The following is a 22,569-nucleotide window of genomic DNA, read 5'->3' as shown; positions in this document are numbered from 1 at the left end:
CACATCCCACCCAGCCGTGTAAGCAGGCCACGCATTGGATCGGAGTACTACTGTGTAGTGTGTAGTAGTAGTACATGCAAAGTATCAGCACTGCAACTGTAGCAGGGATTGAAATGCTAATATCCCAGGAAGTCGATACAAGATGGAGCCCTCTGCATGCTTTGACTTTTTTTACTAAACCTTCATGAGGAGTGACCGAACTCTTTTTTTCCTACCCACCAGGCTGTCGGGAAGTGGTTCCGCGCGTTAGTTTTGACTCTTTTGAATGTATTGGGAATCGATATTGAGAAGGACGGTGTATACGCATTGGGCTAGATCGCTACCTAGAAGAATGGATGTGGCTTGCTTCTGCTACTGGTGATTGATTGATCGATTGATTGATTGGCCTGATTAGTAGGTCTGTTTTGAAGACAGCAAGTTAATTAAGTTTGACTCAGCAGAAAAAAAGTTTGACAGGTCCCATGTTTTGCATTGAGGCCTTGTTTGAGTCAAGCTGCCGTTCTGACTCGAGCAGAAAAAGGGCCGGAGGCTTGGGTTTTGGTTGCACGAGGGCTGGGATTCAAAACCATCCCCAACAGTTGCTACTGCTGCTGCTGCTGCTACTGTTACACCGGTCCGGCATCTCGGCTATCAAGGTAAGGTTAACTAGCTAATTCACTAATTATCTAACTGTTCAGAATTACTCCGCGGGCCCTGTCTGCCCGTCTCATCCTGCACTGCAAATCTGATTGAGACAATAGTGTTGTCGCAGGAAGCGAGCTAATCGTCTGAAAGAGAGAGATTCTCATTTCCGCCCCAGTCCGTGATCGAAGGGGCGCGGGCTAGGTTGGGAAAGAAGTCGATCTTCATTGTTCCCAATAGTTCGCTCGCAGGTTCATGTGCTGTGCTTGAAATGGGCCTGCGGAATTGACCACGAAAAGTCGAATGGAAGGCATGGGAAAAATTCTGCCTTACAGTAGTTCGGTGGCTCGGGCCCCTGGGATGTCGCAAGGTAAGCAGTGCCGGGCGATCATGTCTAGAATTTTACCTTTCGAGGCGGATGTGTGCGGGTGAGCAAGGTAGGAGTAGTAGGTAGGTGTTTTTCTATCCACTTCTCTCTCTATACCCTACATACATACAGTATCTACATACCTTATTACGCTTCTTAGTATATATCTACAGTTGGAGCGTTGTTACTCCTACTTATCTGGGAGTAGCGACCGAGCAAGGTCAACTGATTTCCGGTGGATTGCTCCGGCTGGGCGCGGAAATCCCGGCCCTGATGGAAGAAGAGGCTGCGATAATAGTAGAAAGAAGCCCGTGTCGGATCATTTTAGTCTTACTCATATTGTAGAAAGTTACTTTTTGTTGGGGGCAGAAATGTGTGAGTGCAGTTCACAATGTAGTCAGACATGACGATCTGATTATCATGTAATGTGTTATGTGTTATTGTTATTGTTGCTGCTGCTGCTGCTGCTGTTGTTGTGAGAGTAAGATGATAATAATTATCAATATTATTATCCCTTTTTTGTATGTCTCCTACCCCAACAGTTGGTCTTCCCGGTCTGGAGCATTTGACGAAATTATTCATCCATTCATGCGACTGTTGGCTCGTCTCGGGCATGTCACAACGCGACACTCTCAACGAGAACGAGGGCCGATCGTCATCCTCGTCGTCGTCGGACTGTGCCGCGGGATGATCGATCGAGGCATCTGTAAAAGACCTGGTTGCCTACCTTGTTTCTTCTTTTTGCTTATCATATCATTAGTTACCAAGGTTAGCAAAGGAAGCCTTACCAAGGATTTATCTACTTCTTTCCACACTAGCGAGCAGAGACTGAGACTGAGAGAGAGAGAGAGAGAGAGAGAGGAACGTGGGGAAATGTGAGATGTCAACTTTTCGGATTAATTTGTCAAGCCCCCAATAGAGAGAGAGGCTGTTGCTGACTGCAGACTAGTCTAAGAAGAGGAGAGGAGGGGGGGGAGAAAGTGGGCAAGTCGGAGGGGTGGAAACGAGAAGCGAAACTGTGGTTAGTGAGTTAACAGGTTTACTAGTATTATGTCTGACAGAAGAGTGGATTCATGGATCGGGGCAGGGACTATTGTTTCCACCAGTTTGGCGCCGGTGGATTCGGGGATAGTGAGGGACGCTGGTGTCGCAGGTGCGTCGCCACCAGGGGGGGAAGGAACCAAACCAGGCTCTCTTTTCCTTTCCCCCAATTTTATCCACCCTGCGTCGGACGCCGACACGATAGTTTGTTGGCACGGGATGAATGGATGGATGGCTGTGTGTCAGTCATCCACTACTGTACCCTCCACTACAGAACAAGGCTGTCATATTCACCACTTTCACTCGAGCAAGAATATATTATTTAGTAGGAGAGAGAAAAGAAGGAGTAGCGATGAGAATGAACATGGAAGAATCATCTTGTGCCATCTGCTACACTCTCAAAACGAGTGCAAAATTCCTAGCCGGTGACTGGCTCGGGAATTCCCAAATGTTCCAGCTGTCTCACAGGCCAGCGGCAGTTCCTGGATCTCCATAGGCTGGATCCCGGATGGGTCGCAGGGAAGAGCCCCTACCTTGTCTTCAGTTGGATGGAACACGATGGTCGGGCCAAGAGACGAACTAAACTGGTTAAGTTGTACCTTTGTCTGGTGCGTGTCTGGACTCTTCAAAGTAATCTTCTGTTCTTTCTTGTTTCTCCCCCTCTCCCCTCCCCTCCTCTACTTATCGTCCAACACATGATAGTAGTATATTGCCTAAATACGTATAGACAGGGAAGGAAAAAAAAAAAGATGAAAAGAAAAAAAGAGACAAGGGAAAGTAGGCCTGGGTGTGAATTTTGGAAACACCTAATGTGAAGACTACAGATACATTCATTATACCATAAAAAGTGAGAGATGAAAATCCCAGGTGTCATCTTATCATGCCAGCCCGATGACAAGAACACAAGAGAGTAGGTAGGAGAAAAAGGAAACAGGTGTGTGGTACTACAGTCCAACCGATGTGAACCCGAGGCGATCAACAGCAACCGCCAATTGTCACAAAAGTGTCACATCATCGGCGGACAAGCCCTGGGCGGAAACAAACCATGTCTCAGCTGGTGCCAATCAAGTGGGAATCCTGCTCCACTTGGTCTGAGCATTTTCAGGAGATTATTGGGATGGATCCCAGTCCGGTTTTCTATTTTTCTCTTCTTGTCTGTCTGTCTGTTCTGTCTGTCTTGTGTTTCTTGTACACAAGATAATTCTTCATTATTATTTCTTATTATTTTCTATTTTACTTTAGTATAATAGTATATTCGTATTAGGGAGAGATTACTAGGTGTTCACCTTCCTTTTTCAGGTACTCCGTAGATTAGTAGGTATTCTTTTAACCTGCTTGTTGCATGCTCTTTCTTTCTTTCTCCTTCAGTGGTTTCGAACTAAGAGTCCCTAATGCTCCTAGCGACCAGGATCTCTTTTGGTTCTTGATATCGTATCCATTATTTTCTTCTTCTTTTTTAATTAATACTTTCGCATTATTTTCTTTTTCTATTTCTTTTTTACTTTTATTATTATTATTATTATGATAATTCTAGTAAAGTAAGTCCAAGTCTCGTCTTCTTCCCCACATCCATTCATTCAAGGTCTTGGTCGCCTCCATTGCAGCCCAATTAATTCCCACTCCCCCGTTTGATGATGATTATTTCTCCTGCTCGTTTCTCGCCTGTTCTCCGTCCTGGGTTTTAGGTTTCTTTCTTTTCTCTCTTCTATTTTCCCGTGTTTTCATTTCTTTTTTTTTTTTCCCTTTTTCCCTTTTTTCCCTTATTTTTATTTCGCTTATTATCAATCATAATTTCCTGGCTCCAACCCTGCCGCGTGTTCGGATTGAATGGCACGGTCCAATTGATAGCCCTTTCATCGTTCTGGCTACTAGTGCCAACCCTCTTCTGCCACCGTCTCATCGAGATTGAATCGACCTGTTGGATTTCCCTTCGCCCTCCCCGATCCATCCATCCCGCTTCCATACCAGACAACTTTGCCCCATACCGCCCTCCCAACTAATACCTACCTTACTTACTAGTTAGTCCACCTTCTGCTTCTTCTTCTCCATCATCCATACAATTTATCCTCCCTCGCTCGGGTCTGGTCTTCTCAGCCTTCTTTTTCTTCCTTTCTTCTTCCTTCCTCTTCCCCTCTTCCTCATTTTTGCCTTTTACTGTTATTTTTGCTTTTTCTACTTTCCCTCTCTCTACCTGTTCTTCCTTCTCTCTACTTCTTGTTAGCTTCCTTTTTTTTCCCTTCCTCATTTCTTCCTTGAATATCATTATTATATCAGCATCATCGTGATATCCTCAATATTGATTTCCCCCCCCCCTCCTTCCATCCTTCCCCTCCTTCTTCTCGGGCCATTTACCTACCTCGCATGGGGGCCAGACCTGTCGAGATCCGTTTCCACCACACACTATCGCTTTGTCGCTCTGGAACACCACAACCCCCCGGCCTGACCGACCTCTAACCGTTGTCACACTGCCGCCGGCCAGCCTTAGCTAACCGCCTCCCTCAAGTATCTGACCACTCCCCGTCGTTGTCACCTCCCACCACCTGTTTGACGACTTTTTCCTGGGGTGCCACATTGAACGTTGATCTCTTCCTCCTTCTCCCCCTCCGTCCTCCGTGCCTTTCCATTGTTCGGGCTGGATCCGTCGGTCTTTTGAAAGCTGCTTCCGCCCCCATTCCAGAGCTCAACCTCGACCTCGCCTCCCCCCCCGAAGACCAATATTAGCCGCCTCCGCTACCGAGCTCTCAAATCCGCGCGCGCTTTCATCCGATCTCGCCCTACCACCCCCATAATTCCAGCGCTTGTTAGAGAAAGCTTGATACTCCACCTGCTCCAGGCTGTGAGACGTTGGGTGGCACAGTTCTTAGCACCGTACAGGAACACGCTATATAGTCGGTGGCTGTGTGAGACAGCTCCCGAGGGGGAATTTTTCTTTTCTTTTTCTCTTTCGCCAGCCTATATCGGTTTGACGGCTGCACTGTCCCTTTGATTCGACTGCTTCCCCTGGTCAGCTGTGTGCTTTCGCCAAGGAGTTTCCCGCTCCTTTGTGTCCTGTCGAATTCGTCACCCTTCGTTGTCATTATGTCGACCGCGGTTGCGCCTGCCCAGGCTGCTCCGCTCACGTCTCCGCGTATGACCCGCGATATCAGTCCGAAAAATTGCCCAACACTGGCGCCTGCATCTTCAGGTAATCAGACGAGTACCACGCCGCCGCGCCCATCCGGTGTCTCTCGGGATGTGTCGTCGGCCAAAAGCTCGCCTGCAGGAAAGAAACCGACCTCGCCTTCGTAAGTATCTTACCCGACAGTCGCTGGCTGAATCGCCGATGCAGATTGTTGACCTTTCAGCAGATCACAGGCCGGATCCACTGCGAGTCGAGTTATCGTGAAAAAGGAACCTCCGTCCTCCCCGGCAATGCAGTCTCATACTAGACCTCGCCCTCGCAGATTAGACCTTTCCAGTAGCCTTCCGACCTCGGGGGGCTTGTCCGCTCGGCCTCCTGGCGGCCCTATGACTGCGAGAGAGGGCGTCAACATGCAAGAGGTCGGGATCGCTTGCCTGTCCCCGGGATTTCAAACACATGACCCTGTGATGAGGGAGCAGCTGCAGCGGAGCTTATCGGTTCGGGATCAGCAGCGCTCAATAATCGAATCGCGTTTACAGAAGTCCGCCAAGGATGACGGGCCCGATGGAATCAAGCCATCTGAATCATTCGGCCTCCCCCGGGTCGGTGCATCGAAGAGAAGACCCCCGCCTGGCCTCTCCATCGTGCCTCCTTCCGCAGCCCAATTTGCCAGTGAACGTGTCATCCAATCTGCGCCATTGAATCAGACCTTCACGGGCCGAAACGAAGCGCAGCCCTTAACCCGTCATGTTGTTAACCAAAGCCCGACTTTGGGGTCCACATCTCACATCCATCACCTCCCTGCTACGCAAACAACCAATCGCTTGCCCCCGCTCTCTGACGTCTTTGGAAATGAGGCGTTGGGCCGCGATCGTGAGGCAAACCGGGGACTATATTACCCCAGCGCGACAGCTGCAAACCCGCCTCAATCGAACAATCTTCCCCCAATTCCCTCCCCTCGCATCTCCCGGGATGCCGCTCAACCTCCCAAGCGCCCCAGGGAGTACCGTTCCGCCGAGGAAGCTGTCCAGGAACTGTCAGGCGGGCGCGAGGAGCTTCTGCCGCGCATTGTACATTACGGCGGCCACCAACCCCCCACTCCACCATCTCCCCGTGTGGCTAACGGACCGCCAAAGTCTGGAGTGCCTCACTCGGATGCTACGCCCATGGCGAACGCGCACCCCCCGCAGCCGTCATTGTACCCATCCGAGGGTACTGCTCGGCGCCGCTCGAGAAACGAGTACGAACATGAGCACGGCAGCCCGCCCTTGGGCCACGGCCCCGACCCACATTATCGCCCTAACCCAGCCTTGGCCTCTGGTGCAAGTGCCACCTATGGCCCATTTGGGGCTGGGAGAGACTCGCCCGAGACCCAGCGCAGAAAGAAGGAAGAATTCCTTAGTCTCTGCGCACGTGCCTGGGACCTATTCCATTCTTAATCCATGACCAATTGCTTAGGGTCTCCCTATGCGATCTGATTTGGCCCGTCGCTATGAATGCACTCTCAAATACCGCCAATCTTCCCTCATGCGCTATTCGGTGTGGTCAGTACTTGAGAAATTATGGATAGGCATGACCCAGCAGAAGGTGCTTATTTGGGAGCAATCACCCCCGGCTGAACTGCGGGCCCACAAAAACAGCAGATTTTACGTGTGGAGGGAGTGTGTCTGAAGAATATTATTTATTCTAGACATGATACATATGCCGAACTACACGACTACCTATATGAACCGCATGAACAGTCGCTCTTTGAAAAAGAACGGAAGGGTGGATCCCGTCCCTTCAATCTCATCCCTTTTACCCTTTTTGCATCTTATACCATGTTAGGCCAGACGCCTTCATTGTTTGCTATTGGTTCCAGTGTTTATTTCTATTCGATCATTATTCAATCTCTTCTCTTTCATTGCCCTTTTTCCTCCGATCGTCCCCTCGAGGGGAACTTACTTTGTTCTGGACATGAGGCGTTATTTTGTTATGGGTTTAAAGATCATGTTCTTCGAAGAATCATGTCTATATTGTTTCGAGGACCTCAGATTTCGGTGATCCTTGCGTCATTGACTTATGGCTTGTTGCGATACCATTTGATTGTTTGTTTGTGCTTACGCGTCTGATTATCTTGGTACAGCAATAGTTATTGGATGTTGGTTGTTCGCCATCTGGCAGTGATAATATGTTCTTCATTTTTTTTCCCTCTCTGACTAAGCTGCAACTACGCCTGGAAGGAAAAGGTCGGTTTTGGATAATGATAAGTAATACGGTGTCTATATAAACACTCCCGGACTGTCGGCGTGGAAATGATCTGAAATGAATTTTGTAGAGAATATATGCCTATGCAGTTGTGAACTATATACAATATGATGGGCCAGGCATCAGGATCAGACAAGCTCCAGCATCTATGCAACTCGGCGGCGTTTCCAGCCACCACCACCACCACCACCACCTCCACCGCCACTCGGCGCATCGTCGCCAGCCAAGGCTCTCCGCTCCATGGGCATCTCCTTTCTCTCCTTGGCTGCAGTCTTCTTGCGCTTCCTTTCGAGTGCCTTGGTGCGGTCCTTGGAGTTCATGTTCTCGTACTTCTTGAGCAGCACCTGCTTCTTCAGGTCCGACTTCTTCAAGAAGTACGGGTTGCTCTTCTTTCCTTCACGGATAAGCTGCTTCTCCTTCTTCTTATGCTCTGCTAAGACCTCCTTCTCACGTTTCCTGTTCTCCATCGCTCGAAGACGGTCTTGAGTCGACCGAATCGTACGCTTCAGAGCTTCTTTCTGTTCCTGGTTCTTTGTCTTGGCATATTGTTCCTTCAACTGCTTCAGCTCATCCCGGCGATACTCGTCCAAGAATGCGTATGCGTTGCTCGCTGCCTGAGGGTTTCCGCGGCCACCCTGGCTCAAGACAGTCGGGTCGAAGCGGGGGTCTCGCGACTTGGGCACACTCGGCGGCTCAATGATTGTCCGTTTGCGGGAGACGGCATGTTTGGAGGATTGTACGGCCGGCGCATGTTTGGAGGAACGGGAATGCTTTTCAGAGTCCTTGTTTTTCGACAGCGCTTGACGTTTCTGTTCGCGCGCCTCTTGAATCCGCGCTCGAATGTCGTCTAAGGGGGAAGGAGCGGCAGGCTCCTCTTCTGTCTTGGAGGCCTTGGATGACCGCTTCGATTTGGGGCCTATAGATGCTTGTGCTTTCGCCAATGCGCCGAATGAGATGCTGCTTAGTGAGGCTTGAACGTCGTCTTGGGGATCGTCGCTGTCGTCTTCGTCATCTTCGTCATCCTCCTCGTCATCATCCATATCTTCCGGGTTGCCTTGAGACTGCGAAATAGTCAGTATGTTGCGACATCTATCCAAAGAGAAGGGAACCAACCACATCGTCTTCGTCGTCCTCGTCTAGGGAACCATCACTGCCACTCTCTGAGCCCGACTCGTCAGAGCGGAGATCGTCGCTCGCCTGCTCCGAGCCAGACTGGTCAGAATAGAGCTCCTCGTCGTCCTGAGCGACAGCTCGCACGCGGCGATTCAATAGGTCTGAAATAGCCATTTCGCAGTTCTTGGATGGGGAATGTATAACCGTATTTAGTTCAAGCAAGGTGAGATGAAAACCCAAGCTGGCCGGGCGGTGAGATCGGCGGCCGAAAAAAAATGAGGCCGTTCTGCCGTTCCTGGAAGGCGGCGATCAGGGCGTCTCCACCTTGATTGGCCAGATCCCCCGATAAGTAGGTCACTTTTTCTGCCTCCGCATATCTTCTATCTTTCTTTTATCGTTGGCTGCTCTCATCCTCTTCACTCTCCCTCCTGTGTCGCGGCGGATTCCTACTTCGGTCGCTCATCTTCCAGGAATCTTCCATTCATGTTGCGAGTACGCCAATCCTGCCTATTCCCTCGTTTGCCTCTGATTGCTATAACGCCCCGCCCCGCCCCGATAGTCCCCTCTCCTGATCGCAAGTTTCATAGTGGGGTGTCCTCCAAGGTGTGCACTTTTGGTCCGAATATATGAGTATCTGTATTGCTAACACCATTGGACAGGCTGCTCTGGGAACAATCAGCACTCATTATACTCCTGTCACTTTCCGCACATGCTATCATAAATCCTCGAATCCACCCCAGTTCTCTGTCCGCAACAACCAGTCCGTTGAGCCCGACATGGAGTCAACAAATGCATCGGCTTTCGACGCCTCAAGTATGGACAGTCGCGTTTGTCATGATGGTTCCAATTCTTCCGTGGTAGGGGATGATAAGCCTGCCTGGAGACCGTATAAAGACCGCTGGGCTCGTCAGAAAATGAGGAACACCAAGCGCAACGGCACAGAGGATTCCGGCACGACGGCTCCGGGAAATGCTCCCCCATCTGCTCGCCCGCGGCAAAAGCTACCACGACGGAGCAAACAGGTAGCCGAAAAGAACATTCGGGAAGAGCTGCAATCACAAGCATCACAGTCTGCCAATACAGCGTCCTATGCACCAGGTCATCCATCCCAGAACAGCTTTGGGATATTTGACAACTTCAATCTGGCACCTATGTTTCTCCCGTTCCAGAACGGCATGGCTGCGCCAAACGAAACTTTTCCAGGGTTTCAGCAGCCTTTCTGGCAGCTCCCATTGGAGCAACAGCAACAGTTTCTTCAAGCTCCTTTGGGTGAGCCCACTAATCCTTCTTTCGGCTTCCCTCCGTTGAATGACATGAGTGCGTTCCCTGGTGGGTTGCCTCCCATGTTTCCGCCTGCATTCATGAACTTTGCGCCAACGAATCCATTGATGACAATGCCACCATTCGGGCCCATGGCCTTCCCAGCAGCTGGCTCTACTGGAGTCAATACCCGCAATATGTCCAGTCAGGTTCCATCGCCACGCCCGGGGTCTTCATCCAAGGCACGCGCTAGTCCTCGCCCTCGTTCGAAGAGGTTCGAGTCTCCGACACCACCTAAAAGAGCTCTTCCAACACCAGCCTACCTTGAGCAGTCATCAAAACCAGCCAAACGGAACTCCTGGAAACAGCCTCTACTAGTCATCTTGGACTTGAACGGCACGCTCGTCCATCGGCCTGACCGGTACATGCCGCCTCGATTCAAGCGAAGAGCGGGACTAGACATATTTATACAGACATTGATGCAGAAATACAAAGTCATGATATGGTCGAGTGCCCGTCCCCCCACCGTCGACGGCATCTGCCGCCAGCTCTTCATCAATGACAGCCGGACGCAAATCGTCGCCGAATGGCACCGCGAACACTTCAACCTCACACCACAGCAATACGATGCTAAAATTCAGGTCTACAAGACCCTCAGTACCGTCTGGGCCGATGAAAAAGTCCAAGCATCATACCCCAGCCCCGAAAGCCTGGGTTCGTCCGTACCTGCAACCTTCCAAAAGTCCCGCTGGGACCAAACCAACACCATCTTAATCGACGACACCCGCCTCAAAGCAAGCAGCGAACCAAGCAATCTCCTCGAAATCCCCACCTTCGACGGACACTCCGGCGCAGAAGATGCGGCCACATTAACAAAGGTTCTGCAAATGCTCGAGGAGCTATCCTTACACGACGACGTCAGCCAAGTCCTCCACAAATGGTACAACTCGATCCCCAAAACAGGTAATCTCTGCCTCGACATCAAGCTCCAAGACGACGCCGAAGCCCAACAACAACAACCCGAAACCACCCAACAACAACCCCAACCCAAACCCAACGACGTCCCCCTCACACCAGCTGAAATCGCCGAAGCACGCAAACAACGCCGCAAAGCCCGCAAGCGCGAAAAGACCGCCGAGAAAGCCAGGGCCCGCCAGATTCAGAAGCAAGAAGATCGTCTTGCTGCCAAAGCGAAAAAGCAACAACAACCACCACCTCCTACATCTATCCCAGTGGCCGCCGCCGCCTCTTCTACTGTCGATGAAACGATTACCGGCACACCACGTACAGACCCTTCCTCATTTCCTCCTCCCTCCCCATCATCGCCTTCTTCGGACTCAACACCGGGTGGCACTGCCATACCATCCGGACTTGATCTAAATGGCAACGCCAGTGATGTTTTGGGTGACGGTGATGCAAGTGATCGTTCGTCATCACCTGCCGCTTCGACCCAGTCTGAGAACTATCTCTTGGATCGGTTGGAGGAGTCGTTGAAGACTTGAGGTTTCTTTTCATGTTGTTTCTTCTTCATCTGTCCGCATTAGATATCATATTCTGTATTGTGGGAGGTGGGTGTTCCACATGATATGGTAATGGTGCATTCACTCATGGCAGGAGTTGGGGGGATAATCTAAGAGAAAGGATGGCTGGGCTGGGACCAGCTAGGTTACTGTACGGGTATGCACATAGTTTTGTATCACGAAGGGGTTCCTATGAATGAAGTACATACGGGATGTTGATATGGCATATAGAGCAACATATACCAAGCAATGACTACAATACTGAGTTACTAAGGAAGAAGAGGAAGTCATGATCATGGAAAGCACAAAGTGCTAGTGGGTTTGTTTTTGACTAGCTACTGCTATGGTCCATATCAATCGTAAGCGTGGCATTACGCGTGAAATAAATAGAGGAAGAAAAATGTTTTCTTTTGGAAGGAGTCGACGAAGAATGAAAACACGTAAACCGTTCCATCATGGGTAGCGTGGATATGTAAAAAAAAGGGCGGGGGTAAATGACACCAAGGTGGGGAAAAAAGCAATCAGATGAGATAGATGTTGACCGGACGGGAAATAGCGCCCTGAACATACTATCCCCACGAAAGCTCTCCCACGCCTCGGGTTGGGAAAGAGACGGAGGTTATTTAAAGGTCGAGTTTCATCTCAGACGACTACCCAACGAGAGAAGAAGGGGGAAAAAAAGTGGGATATCATCATCATGAATTGGCTACGTCTAACGCACCAGCTTATTTGAAGACGTGGCCGTCAGCGAAGGGGTACTCCTTGCCCTCAATGACAACGGGGGTGTCCCAAGCCCACTGGTCCTCAATGAGCTTGCGGTCCTCAGCGTTGGTGTGGTCGAGCTTGCGGAACTCGTAGCTCTCCCAGTCGGGGCCGACCTCGAAAGCGGGCTTGGAGTCCTGGCCGCGGACCAGGAAGACACCCTGGATGACGCAGTCGTAGTTGGCACCGTAGACGGCCTGGGCACCGAAGAGGTACTTGCGGGAAGCCTCAAGACGGGCGTGGAAACCACCGATCAGGTTGTTGGCCATGAAGGTAAGCTTCAGCTCGTTGTTGTACTTGTAGTTAACGGACCAGAGGGAGTACTCCTCGGGCTTGTAGTTCTGCCAGAACCAGGGCAGAGCAACGGGGCGGGTGTCCTCGTTGGAGTACTGGCGCTTCCACTCGTCAAGGACGAACTCGGAGCGGCCAAGAGCCTCAAGGGGGTGCTTGGGCTTCTTCTCCTCAGCGGGCTTGGGCTCAGCGGCGGCAGCGGGGGCAGCCTCCTTCTTGGGCTTCTCCTCCTTCTTGGGGGGAGTGTACTTGATGCACTCCTCGACGAAGACGGGGTTCTCGAAGACAGCCTTGAAGGCGGGCTGGTTGACGATGGTCTTGTACCAGCGGGTGATGGCAACGTTCTCGTCACGGTACTTCTTGTCCAGAACGGTAGCGAAGGCACGGGTGAGGAGAGCGGCAGTGAAGTAATCAGCCAGGGAGATGCGCTCGCCAACAAGGAAGGTGTTGGCAGTGAGGTGGGTGTTAAGAACGCCAGCGTTCTTCACAGCAGCCTTGGCAGCATCCTCGACGTTCTTCTTGTTGTAGCCGTCAAGACCCAAGAGAGGGCGGTACCAGGCACCGAAGCGGGGGACGATCTCGGAGTTGGCGAAAGACAACCAACGGAGGATGGAAGCATAGTCCTGCTTGGTCTTGCCCAAGAGGGTGGTCTTCTCGTTCTGGGAGGTCACTTTAATTCGAGTCAGCATGAGGTCCAACCAAGAGACAATTGCGTGATCATCAAATAATCAAATCGAAATCTCTTCACTACCCCAAAGTGGGGTAAGAGATGATTTTCAGAGTCAAACGTTATCAACATTATTTATTTATTTACCAGTTCTGACAGGGATAACTTGAAATAAAATGCTCATCATAAAACAAAGGGAATGGCAACGCGCAAGGCGTACTCAGGGTAGAACGTACGGTAGACAGCGATGGCAATGACCTCAGACAGAGTGTAGCCGTTGGCACCCTCGAAGGCGGGGACCTTGCCGAGGGGGCTGAGCTTGGTGTACTCAGCGGACTGGTTGAAAGAGGCAGCAGAGTTAGCCTCAGTCTTGACCAGCTCAACCTCAACGTCGTTGGCCTTAGCCGCGACGAGGCAGGCAATGGTGCGACCGTTCTCCTATGGAGTCAATTAGCAAGGTGTTCTCAGCATAGCAGAAAGGAAGCTATTCTGAACCCTAGGATGGGAAGAACAACTTCCTGAACCAGGCAGAAACACATACAGGGGAACCGTAGAGCTTTCCGAAGGCCATTGTGAAGGATGTGTGGGAGGAAGATGAGGAGGGAGAAGAAGAAGAAGAGAAAAAAAGGGAGAGGGGAGGGGAAAAAGAGGGAGAAAAAAGGCGGCGGCAGCTTGTCGAGGGGCTCGAAACAAATTTGTGCGAATCAGACCGCTTCGGCCCCGGAGCAACCTTTGCTGCCGGATGCACGTGATCTCTTCGGCGAAAAACCTCAGGATAGTAAGAAAGTTGAAGGTTCCGGCGAATCTTGTCGGTTGGGTCCGTTGGTGTTCTTCGTCCTCTTGCTCCCTCCCCCCCCCCAATTGCCCTTCTTCTTCTTCACCTCACATTCCTCCAGGCTCCCCTTTGCCAGCCGGTCTGCAGCATCATGGCCTGGCAAAGCCCCAATGGCCTTGTGCACGCCATGCACTCCATCCGTCGAGCTGCTCAATTGCGGCCTTTTATCCAGCGCTCCGTGATCTCCGCATCATCCCCGGTCTCCTCTCCATCCACGCCGGCTCTCCTCCAGCAATGCAAGAATGCCCGCAGCTATGCGACAGAAATAGAACCCGTTGCTGCTCCCCCCATTGACCTCGATACTTTCATCACCAGGCCTGCCCGCATCATCCCCGTGTCGCCGGCCTACTTCTCCGGCAGCCCCAAGTTTTTCGACCATATGCTGAAGCTGGAAGCTCTTCTGGCCAAGTATGCCGCATTACCCACGGTGTCCCCCAGCGAAGCCCCCAGAATGGCCTGGTTCAAGCTGCTCCAGTTCCGTGATGCCGTGGGCGAGCCCGTCCCGACCAAGAAGTACAAGGGCCTCATCAAGCTCCTGCAGCGTCTGAACCGCATTGACCCCAATGTTGCCCCGGAGGAGGTGCGAACGGCTCTCAACTTCTTCCTCCGTCCGGGTAATCCGTATGGAAACAAGCCCGCCCCCAGAACGGTGGATGAACAGGGCAAGGCCCGTGGTAAGGGCAAGCGCAAGGCGTCCTCGGCGGTGGTGCACCTCGTTGAGGGTGAGGGTGAAGTGTTGGTGAACGGAAAGACGCTGAACGAGGTGTTCCCTCGTCTACATGACCGTGAGAGTGCTGTGTGGCCTCTTCGGTGTACGTCACGGCTGGACAAGTATAACGTGTGGGCTACCGTTCGCGGTGGAGGAGTGACCGGTCAGGCGGAGGCTATTACACTGGCTGTTGCACGGGCTCTGCTGGTTCACGAACCGGCTCTTAAGCCTATCCTGCGGAAGGGTACGTATCTCCGACTCCCGACGAAATGGGTCATGGTGGAGCGAATTGCTGACCGATTTGTTTTCTTACAGCTGGTGTGGTTACTGTGGATGCCCGTCGTGTGGAGAGAAAGAAGCCCGGTCATGTCAAGGCCCGCAAGATGCCCACCTGGGTCAAGCGGTGAAAGCGTACCTGCCTACCTTACGTCCAGCTTCTTCTTCCCTCCCTCTGTTTCATTACTTATGTCCCCTCTCTGGCCTTTTGGAGGGATTGTTTCTCTACCTGTTCTCTTTTCCCCCCTTTCCCCCTTTAATTTCCTTGATTGTATTATTCCACTTGGCCTTGTGATTCTCGACGAAAGTATATCCTGTATTGCAAGCATCTCAACCCGGTGTCACGAGGATTCGTTTCAGGACACGACACTGCATGTTCTCGGCGACAAGCATGTAACTATTGGCGTTGAACAATTGAACCGAAACTATAAGTGTAGACCATCTGTGCGACGGGGGTGTTGAGCATGATTGGACGTGGTAGAAATGCCCCGTTGACTAAAGAGGATTATCCGAGGGTGACTTGTTTGTCCAACAGTACTTGGGATTTGTGGTCAATGAGAATGGTCTCTTTCCTCCGACCGTCTTGTCACCACCCCTCCCTAAGACAAAGGGAGGTCAGTTGTTGGCCAGCAGGACGGCCAGACCCGTGGTCGATATAGGGGAAATGTAAAAGGGGGGGGCATAACGCGATCCAGATGTACATAATCTACTGTATAGTAGGCGCAAACACCGTTAGCCTCTGGAGAAAAGGCGCCGAAGATCATTTTACCAGATTGAACGCCCCAGGCGAGTTAGTAGACCCTCCTAGGTAGCTAGCCAGTCTGATGATCGCCTAGATAGGTTGCGGAATTGAATCCAGCCTGATAATAGTAGCGACCAGAATCTCTCGTTACACAGGGAGCCCCAAGCGGTCGGTAGTGTCGAACCCCAGGACGCGACTATCCATAACGTGGCGCCCCATTGATCGGGGACTGGAAAGAGAGAAAGACGATGAACCGGAAGACTCTCTCTGCTTTCCACTGCCTTTCCTCTTTCCCTCCCTATAGAATTGAAGGAGACGGGCTGGAACCTGATGGTGGTAACACAGAGGGCGAAGCGAGGCTCCAGATGAACGAGATGAGACTTTTTTACTACTCCCGGGGCCCGGACGACGCGATAGGAAGGTATATACGGCCGGATCATCCATCAAATGGGTGAGGTTGGTTGTGTCGTCATCCGTTCGATTGGGAATTACCTCCATCATGATTGGGGCGAGCATTTATCTGCCTGCTGCTGTTGCGGTCATGGCCAGCGTCATCTTACATCCTTGTGTCTCGGGAAGTCATGGGATCCTGGAAGTGACTCTATTGGACGATGCGATCGAGATCTAAAACTAGAGTGTTCGTCAGGGTGTGGCGGAGGGAGGGGAGCAGCCAGGGAGTTGGTCAACCAATTGGACCAGGTGGAAGCAGCATCGGTCTGCGCGGACCTATGGGGTGGCAGAGTAAAAGAGCTGCCTTGACGATGCTGATGGTAATTGATAATACTGATGACTATACCGGAGGAATAGGGTAGAAAAAATAAGGGAAGTGGTCTTGTGTGTGGAGTTGAGCCCACCGCCAATGTGCGAACCAGGTGGAGATGATAGTCCCGCGCATAATCGCATTATGGCCTCTCCGCGGATAAGTTGATAATTGGAATTTATGCAATACGTTTGGTGGGTACATTGTTTTCATTATTCACCAGACCATTCCAGCTCTGTCAGTGGGCGTGTTTAATAATCAGGCGCATGCAGTTGTGTAGAGAAGCTTCCGATTGATACCGAAGAGATTGTATCTCCAGATATCGCCGAGATTAGCGTCGTATAGAGCGCCTTACTATACTGCTGCACGCCTGCTTGGTCGTAGCTCCCCGAGTCAGCGGCTTCATTGGGATAATGACAGAACACTCGGATCCACGGCTGGCACGAGGAGCAGCTGTCAGAATAAGCACGAGGCAAGGTCATCGTATGTCGCCTGTTCCATTGTCTTGGACTTGGACTTTGAAGATCATCGTCATTGAATAGCCACTAAAGGAGGCGATGGTCGACTGATGACTGCGATCCTGAAATCTAGTGTAAAAGTGGTGAGGCTGGACCCGCCTCACTTTCATTCCCTTGAACCTTGGAAAACATGTCCTATGAGCTCCGTATATCCCTCAAGAAGACTCGGACCCATGATTTGGAATCTCTTTACGTGGAGACGCCGTACTTTCTGCGCGTGCGTGGGGATCACGGCCCCCCAGGTCTGGCTTTAGTTTCTGACAGGCCCTAAAAGCGGCGCCGGCTCTTCGGACGCCGTTTTAGTGCACGCCGGGCTTTCCCCCCCTGTCACGCCCTACCACTTAGCGCTCCGCTGGTGCTGGTAGTGCGAATATTCACCCCCAAAACCATGACAGAAAACAATTAAAAATCAGAAAGTAGAACACAACTAACTCAAAATAAGAGACAAGGAAAAGGAATAAGATCAGACAGCCCGGTCACCTTGCGCTGCAGACTAAAGTTAGCTTGCTCCAATTGCAGTGCTGCAGATCCCCCCTGTTGCCCCGACAAGCGTGGCATCGATTGGTCGCTGAAGGTGCACGACCTTCCCAGCAGGCCGGAAGGTGTGCGACCCGGCAGCTTAGCCAGGCACGGCACGATCATTGACTTTAACCATCGATTGAGCGACTTCAGTGGCTGTAGGGTGATCCTTGATCGGGATAGGACCAAGCAGAAGTCTGCAACAACCGACAGAAGTTCCTGCGAAACCTGGACCGTGCTGGGCGGTGGTAGCTGGATGGCTGCATAATGCAAAGACCATTATTTTCCCGACCTGGTTCTCCATACTTGGTCTATGCTGCTGGGACATCACAATTCGCTGTATTTAAGGATTTTGGTACACAATAATGCACTGATCGATCCACCATCCAGCTCCCCGGTGTCGTCTAATCCCAGAAAGCGGTTCTTCCCGTGGTCCTAAGCCGATCTTCGTAAAGTTCAGTGGCCATGGCGGTGGGTTTCCGTGGAACCGGACTGCAAAAGTAGTACTGCTTCTTGCCTTGTTCTGGGTGTTCCTTCGGCTGCATCCAATTTACTTTTTTCTTCTACTCCTTTCAATACAGATGGGCGTAGATCTCCCCGGCTTGCAAACCCGATCCAGAAGACTGGTACACGGTTCGGTGCATGGACCAGAAGACGATCACCCAAATAGCGTTTCGGAAGGGCTTAAAGTTGACTTTAAAGGCTGTTCGGGGAACTCGGCCCAGTAGGTGGGAATCAATCGATTGATCAATCGATCCATTGATTATAGAGCGAGTGGACGAATCCCCGAATTTGGAATGAGGACCAGGGATTCTCAGGTAGTGGTGGAAAATTGAAAAGCTGAGGTTAGCTCGGACGGCTTTAGTCCCTGACTAGTAGATACTAGAGAGGACTTAGAGGATCCATACCTGGGTCAGTACATATGTAGTTAACTAGTTATGGGCCGTCTCCTCTTGGGACAATTAACCTTAATCGAATCCCCCAGGAAGCAATCAGAGGAAGAGCGGACAGTAAGACGAGGAAGTGCTGGCTGGGTGCATGAACGGATAGTGTGATATGGAGATGGTGTAGACTAGATGCTGGAGAGTCGGGTTCGAGCAGGTACTTTTCAGCCCCGAATAGCCCCGCGCGCCTCGTGTCTGACTGATCTTCAGCACGATTGCAAAGTTCCTTGGCTCCAGACTTTTGTTTTTTATTTTTTATTTTTTTTTTTCCTTTTCGCAGGAATGCGATGGATCTGAGGCGGCTCCTGTGGGGGCCACCATCGTAACTATGAAGTGATCCTAGTGATCCTCCTGTCTGTCGCCCACTCTAGCTCCACATGCTCTCTCTCACACACTCTCACTTTTCTGTCTCAGCACCATCCATCTTCCGTAACCTTCTCTCGCATCCTTTGGCCATCGTCCCGGTGGATTGGTCCGCAAAAGGAATATGAGCTGATCAATTAGTTCAGCAGAAGGAGCCATTCTGGGTTCGCATCAGTGACTGATACCGTTTCGGGACATAGTGCGTCCCATTTGGATGGATCAATCAGTTTTCCACTTTGCCGCGGTGGGGGATTTTTTTAAGGAGGAAGAAGAGAAGGAGGGGGTAATTCAAGGAAGATGATGATAAACAATGAACGAAAGAGAGTGGAATAATTACTAGACCATACAAACAATGATGCTTTGCTCTTTCCGCTTTCTTTCCGTTGTTGTTCTTGTTGCTGCTGCCTCTGCTGTGGTTGTCAGGTATTGAATTAGGCTCAGCCTGCCAATCTATTTGTGACCAAAACACACAAACATCCCCCCTACATTTTAACCTAAATAATCGATCCAAATATGACATGATACAAATTAAGAAAACCCCCCAAAAAAGCCCCCCAGAATTAAAACAGAGGATTTGAATTTATTTGTTCAAGAAATTCAAATGTTATCCATTCTCCACTCAAATTCGGAGAAATAAAAATAATAAAATAATTTCAAAATTATTAAAAAAAATGGAATTAGAAAAAAGAAACAAGCCACTGCAGGGAAAATGGCAGGAGGAAAAATGGAAGAAAAAGAAAAGAAAAAAAAAAAAAAAAACAGCCCTCCTGCATCTGGTTTGATTGCTGGATTAGTCTCTGCGTTCCCTCGTTTCTTTTTCCTTCATCCCAGGGATTTTTTCCATCTCGGTGGGCTTCGTTTGTTTTTTCGCCCTCGTTTCTGTCGCGTTCTAGTCATCGCTGATGTCTTATTCGTTTCTTACTTTTTTCTCGGGTCTGCAAGTTCTCTCGGATGGGTCCATTATGCGCGCGTGAAGGAGGGTCTCTCAGCCTGTCTCTTGGGCTTTCCGGTGCCCACTTGGGGTGGGTGAGAAGCGACAAGAGAGATGACTGACTGAATGAGAGAGAGTGAGTGAGGGACTGACTGACTACTGACTCGGACTGAACCTGATTCGGCCTGATCTGATTTGAGCTGACCCGACTTGATACTGGCACCCTTTTTCTTCTGTTTCATGGTTTCCTGCTGTCCCATCCCGACTAACCTGATCGACCGGCCCCAGAGGCTTTCCAATAATTCCCTGCGGATCTTCCGGCCTGTTCTTGTCCCATCAGTCTGGTTGCTCGATGCTATAAGTAATCCGTGCATCCCAATCCTCTCCCGGTCCGCTAATCCCCCACTTCTCCCCTCCTCGCTTGCCCTCATCCATCTTCTTCTTTCGTCGTCATCATCGTTGTCGGCGTTGTCTTCTTCTACTTCTTCTTCTTCTTCTACTACTACTACTACTACTTCTTCACCCTCCTCATCTATCTCCTAAGTATTCAGGATTAGAAGATCCGAAGTTGTTCTCAGCCAGTACTGGTCTTCAACTGAGATCTGGAGCATAAGCATATCTCAAGTCCCTCTCTTGTCGACCCCACTAGGTTCCTAGTTCCTGGTATCACCCTATCAGTCTTCATTTTCGCCTTGTGGACTATCCTATATCGGGCTTTCTTTCCTCTCTCCGAGTGGGTTAGAAATACCCCTCCTTTCGCTTGTCCTCCCCCCCCCCCGCCATCCCAGTCTTCCACATAGATCGAACCAGGGTTGTGCGATTCATCCCCAAACCAGGGTCAAACCATCGTCTAGGACACATTTCTGGCTTTTCTACAAGGTGTGCAAACCTCCATAGTAGGCAAATATCCCCTGCAGGTATACCTCTGCATTCATGTGGGTTTGCGACGACTGATCGGTGGGTGACTATCTAGATCGCGTGCGCTGGTTGTACCCGCGTCCCTGCGCTGAAGTGAAACCGTGAGACCCTCCGCGCGCTTACCTGCGATTCTTGTTGGCTTGGATCTCAATTCCCTGCTAGCAAGAAAAGCCACCGAGCGAATAAGCTAGGGCATCCCACCTCCTACCTCAGAAACAGCCGATCGCGCCCTCCCGCCAAGCTGGAATCCTACGTGAGCCCGCCACTCTCCCCACTCGCGCATTGGTCTCTCGACCTCGATCCAGTGCGTGGGGGTATGGATGGCGAGATCCGGCGCATGAAGCAGCATGATCTTCACACCCGCTTTGCGACCAGAGCTGGCATGTCCCGCCGCGCGGCGGATCGCTTCAGACAGACTGGGGTGCCATCCGCACGGGGAGATCCCTCTCAGACTGCCGGGCGTCCTCGAGTCCCAACGTACATAGACTATGGATACACCGATACTTCCTTTCAGGGCGGTTCGCTGCAGGGGGATGAGTTGCAATCATACACACCGACGTTGCGCGACCAACAGCGCCAGCATCAGCCGGTACACCAGCCGTTAGCTCCTTATGACTCCGAGATGGTATACAACCTCAGCCAGCAGGACCCGGGACAAGCCCCGTACGAGCTCGTCCCACCATACCCGGCACGGCAATCTGCAGCGATGGAAGCACTGTCTAGTCAGTTTGGTGTTCCACAATATTTCCCAGCAAATGAACCGACGGCCACAGGGGTTCCGGCCATGGGTCCGCCCTACCTGTCATCGCAGCTCCCTTTGTCCGCTTATAACCAAGCCAGCGCCATTGGACGCTCGAGCGCTCCGCACGTCTTTCCCGCAGCTATGGCCGAACTGACTCCAGTGGGAGCGTCTGGACGTTTGGAGCAGCCTCCGTCGCCGTCGCAGCAACAACAGCAGCAACAACAACACCTACAAACACCGTCCCGGGTGGGGTCCGAGTCGACTGGCCTGAAGGAAGCGTATGCTCAATTCCAACGAGCATTACGAGAGACATTCGATAGTACGCGCGCCGGCCGATTGGTAGAAGCTAGTAGATCACTCTTGGAAATCTCCGAGTGGCTTGTGACTAATGCGCGGGAGCTCGGTATGTCCCCTTAGCGTTTTCACCATTTACCACGCCAATGGGTTTCTTACCCACCCTCCCCCCTCTTTAGCTCCTGGCCCGGACACTACCTGCATGCACCTAAAAAAGCATGGTTCTTGATTCGCACTCTGCTTGACGCACACAGCGAGACCGGGGTTTGAGCGACTATATTGTGAACCCTGAGGCTAATTCGAGTCTATCAATAGGTATCCTTCGGGATGATCAAATGCTACATGCGGATCGACTACAACTTTGGAATGATTTCAATATTTGTTGGCTAGCGGTATGCCAGAAGCAGAAAGATTTGGCTCAGGAACTGCTGCAAACCGGTCGTCAGCCGCCCCAAACTAGTCTTCTTAGTGGCGACGCGATGGACAATATGGGTAAGGAGCTGATCCAGCTCTGCGATCGTATGGAGCCCCATGGGCTAGTTGATTACCAAATGGGGATTTGGGAGGAGGAGATTCTTTCCAGTGAGTGACTCTCGAGAAACATTTCTTCCCATCATACCGTGGACGGTTTCTAACGCGCTTGATAGTCATGGGCCAATGTCTGGATATTGTCGAAGGCCGACCGGACGTCTTTCGCTCTCAAACCGCTTCGCGATGACGGGCATTGGAATCCTGACCTGGGGGTGCGCATAACCGGGTTGGATGCTGGACGCCTAGCGCAGACTCGGCTGGATCGTACTTTTGTGATGGTGGCGGGCTTAGGGCCCCTAACGCAGGGACTAGTTTAGTCTAGTGGATGGGAGCAAAGCCAACCCGACGCCCAGCGCGGACTATCGATTGATAGATCGCGGCGTCCGAGTAAGCCTCGTCACGACTCGTGGCTCACGACTTTTCCTTGGTCTTCTATTTCCTCTTTCGTTTTCTTGACCAGGCCGTCGGTAACCCCCA

General features: G+C 51.3%; 7 protein-coding genes across 7 annotated transcripts; 4 read left to right on the top strand and 3 right to left on the bottom strand.

The window, feature by feature from the left end:
• Nucleotides 1-5,365: 5,365 nt before the first annotated feature.
• On the top strand, nucleotides 5,366-6,589 carry BO79DRAFT_135059 (uncharacterized protein; the record flags this gene model as incomplete). The annotated part of the gene is made up of 2 exons (XM_025678044.1): nucleotides 5,366-6,292; nucleotides 6,362-6,589. Coding segments are annotated over 2 exons (1,155 nt in total), but the record flags the coding sequence as incomplete, so codon positions are not given.
• A 954-nt stretch (nucleotides 6,590-7,543) lies between these two features.
• Nucleotides 7,544-8,688, bottom strand: rrp36 (putative pre-rRNA processing protein; the record flags this gene model as incomplete). The annotated part of the gene is made up of 2 exons (XM_025680407.1): nucleotides 8,511-8,688; nucleotides 7,544-8,458 (listed from the first exon to the last, which is right to left on the bottom strand). Exons 1-2 carry the CDS (start codon nucleotides 8,682-8,684, stop codon nucleotides 7,544-7,546), a joined length of 1,089 nt encoding a protein of 362 aa, XP_025545569.1. The 5' UTR covers nucleotides 8,685-8,688.
• A 268-nt stretch (nucleotides 8,689-8,956) lies between these two features.
• On the top strand, nucleotides 8,957-11,499 carry BO79DRAFT_283962 (NIF domain protein). Its single transcript, XM_025688199.1, has 2 exons — nucleotides 8,957-9,113; nucleotides 9,170-11,499. The coding sequence occupies exons 1-2, from the start codon at nucleotides 8,994-8,996 to the stop codon at nucleotides 11,270-11,272; spliced, it is 2,223 nt and encodes a 740-aa protein (XP_025545568.1). The 5' UTR covers nucleotides 8,957-8,993; the 3' UTR covers nucleotides 11,273-11,499.
• An 82-nt stretch (nucleotides 11,500-11,581) lies between these two features.
• BO79DRAFT_283961 (putative translation elongation factor eEF-1 subunit gamma) lies at nucleotides 11,582-13,623 on the bottom strand. The gene is made up of 3 exons (XM_025688198.1): nucleotides 13,552-13,623; nucleotides 13,247-13,448; nucleotides 11,582-13,013 (listed from the first exon to the last, which is right to left on the bottom strand). Exons 1-3 carry the CDS (start codon nucleotides 13,579-13,581, stop codon nucleotides 12,016-12,018), a joined length of 1,230 nt encoding a protein of 409 aa, XP_025545567.1. The 5' UTR covers nucleotides 13,582-13,623; the 3' UTR covers nucleotides 11,582-12,015.
• A 313-nt stretch (nucleotides 13,624-13,936) lies between these two features.
• BO79DRAFT_135079 (mitochondrial 37S ribosomal protein uS9m) lies at nucleotides 13,937-14,961 on the top strand (the record flags this gene model as incomplete). Its single annotated transcript, XM_025678046.1, has 2 exons — nucleotides 13,937-14,798; nucleotides 14,870-14,961. 2 exons carry the CDS (start codon nucleotides 13,937-13,939, stop codon nucleotides 14,959-14,961), a joined length of 954 nt encoding a protein of 317 aa, XP_025545566.1.
• Nucleotides 14,962-19,661: 4,700 nt separating this feature from the next.
• BO79DRAFT_223776 (uncharacterized protein) lies at nucleotides 19,662-20,542 on the bottom strand (the record flags this gene model as incomplete). Its single annotated transcript, XM_025683625.1, has 4 exons — nucleotides 19,662-19,692; nucleotides 19,731-19,823; nucleotides 19,878-20,106; nucleotides 20,497-20,542. 4 exons carry the CDS (start codon nucleotides 20,540-20,542, stop codon nucleotides 19,662-19,664), a joined length of 399 nt encoding a protein of 132 aa, XP_025545565.1.
• Nucleotides 20,543-20,745: 203 nt separating this feature from the next.
• BO79DRAFT_133753 (uncharacterized protein) lies at nucleotides 20,746-22,279 on the top strand (the record flags this gene model as incomplete). Its single annotated transcript, XM_025678003.1, has 3 exons — nucleotides 20,746-21,670; nucleotides 21,877-22,143; nucleotides 22,209-22,279. Coding segments are annotated over 3 exons (1,263 nt in total), but the record flags the coding sequence as incomplete, so codon positions are not given.
• Between the last annotated feature and the right edge of the window lie 290 nt (nucleotides 22,280-22,569).

This window comes from Aspergillus costaricaensis (genome assembly GCF_003184835.1).
Source record: "Aspergillus costaricaensis CBS 115574 unplaced genomic scaffold BO79scaffold_1, whole genome shotgun sequence".
Classification (NCBI taxonomy): Eukaryota; Fungi; Ascomycota; class Eurotiomycetes; order Eurotiales; family Aspergillaceae; genus Aspergillus; species Aspergillus costaricensis.
The sequence above is the reverse complement of the archived record's forward strand: the minus strand, read 5'-3'. Positions and strand labels throughout refer to the sequence as shown.

Coding starts and splice junctions, on each gene's coding strand:
- BO79DRAFT_283961 (XM_025688198.1), bottom strand. CDS start 13,581: ATGGCCTTCGGAAAGCTCTACGGTTCCCCT. Junction 13,449..13,551: donor GAAAGCTCTACGGTTCCCCT/GTATGTGTTTCT, acceptor TTGACTCCATAG/GAGAACGGTCGCACCATTGC. Junction 13,014..13,246: donor CATTGCCATCGCTGTCTACC/GTACGTTCTACC, acceptor CTCGAATTAAAG/TGACCTCCCAGAACGAGAAG.
- BO79DRAFT_283962 (XM_025688199.1), top strand. CDS start 8,994: ATGTTGCGAGTACGCCAATCCTGCCTATTCCCTCGTTTGCCTCTGATT. Junction 9,114..9,169: donor ATAGTGGGGTGTCCTCCAAG/GTGTGCACTTTT, acceptor ACCATTGGACAG/GCTGCTCTGGGAACAATCAG.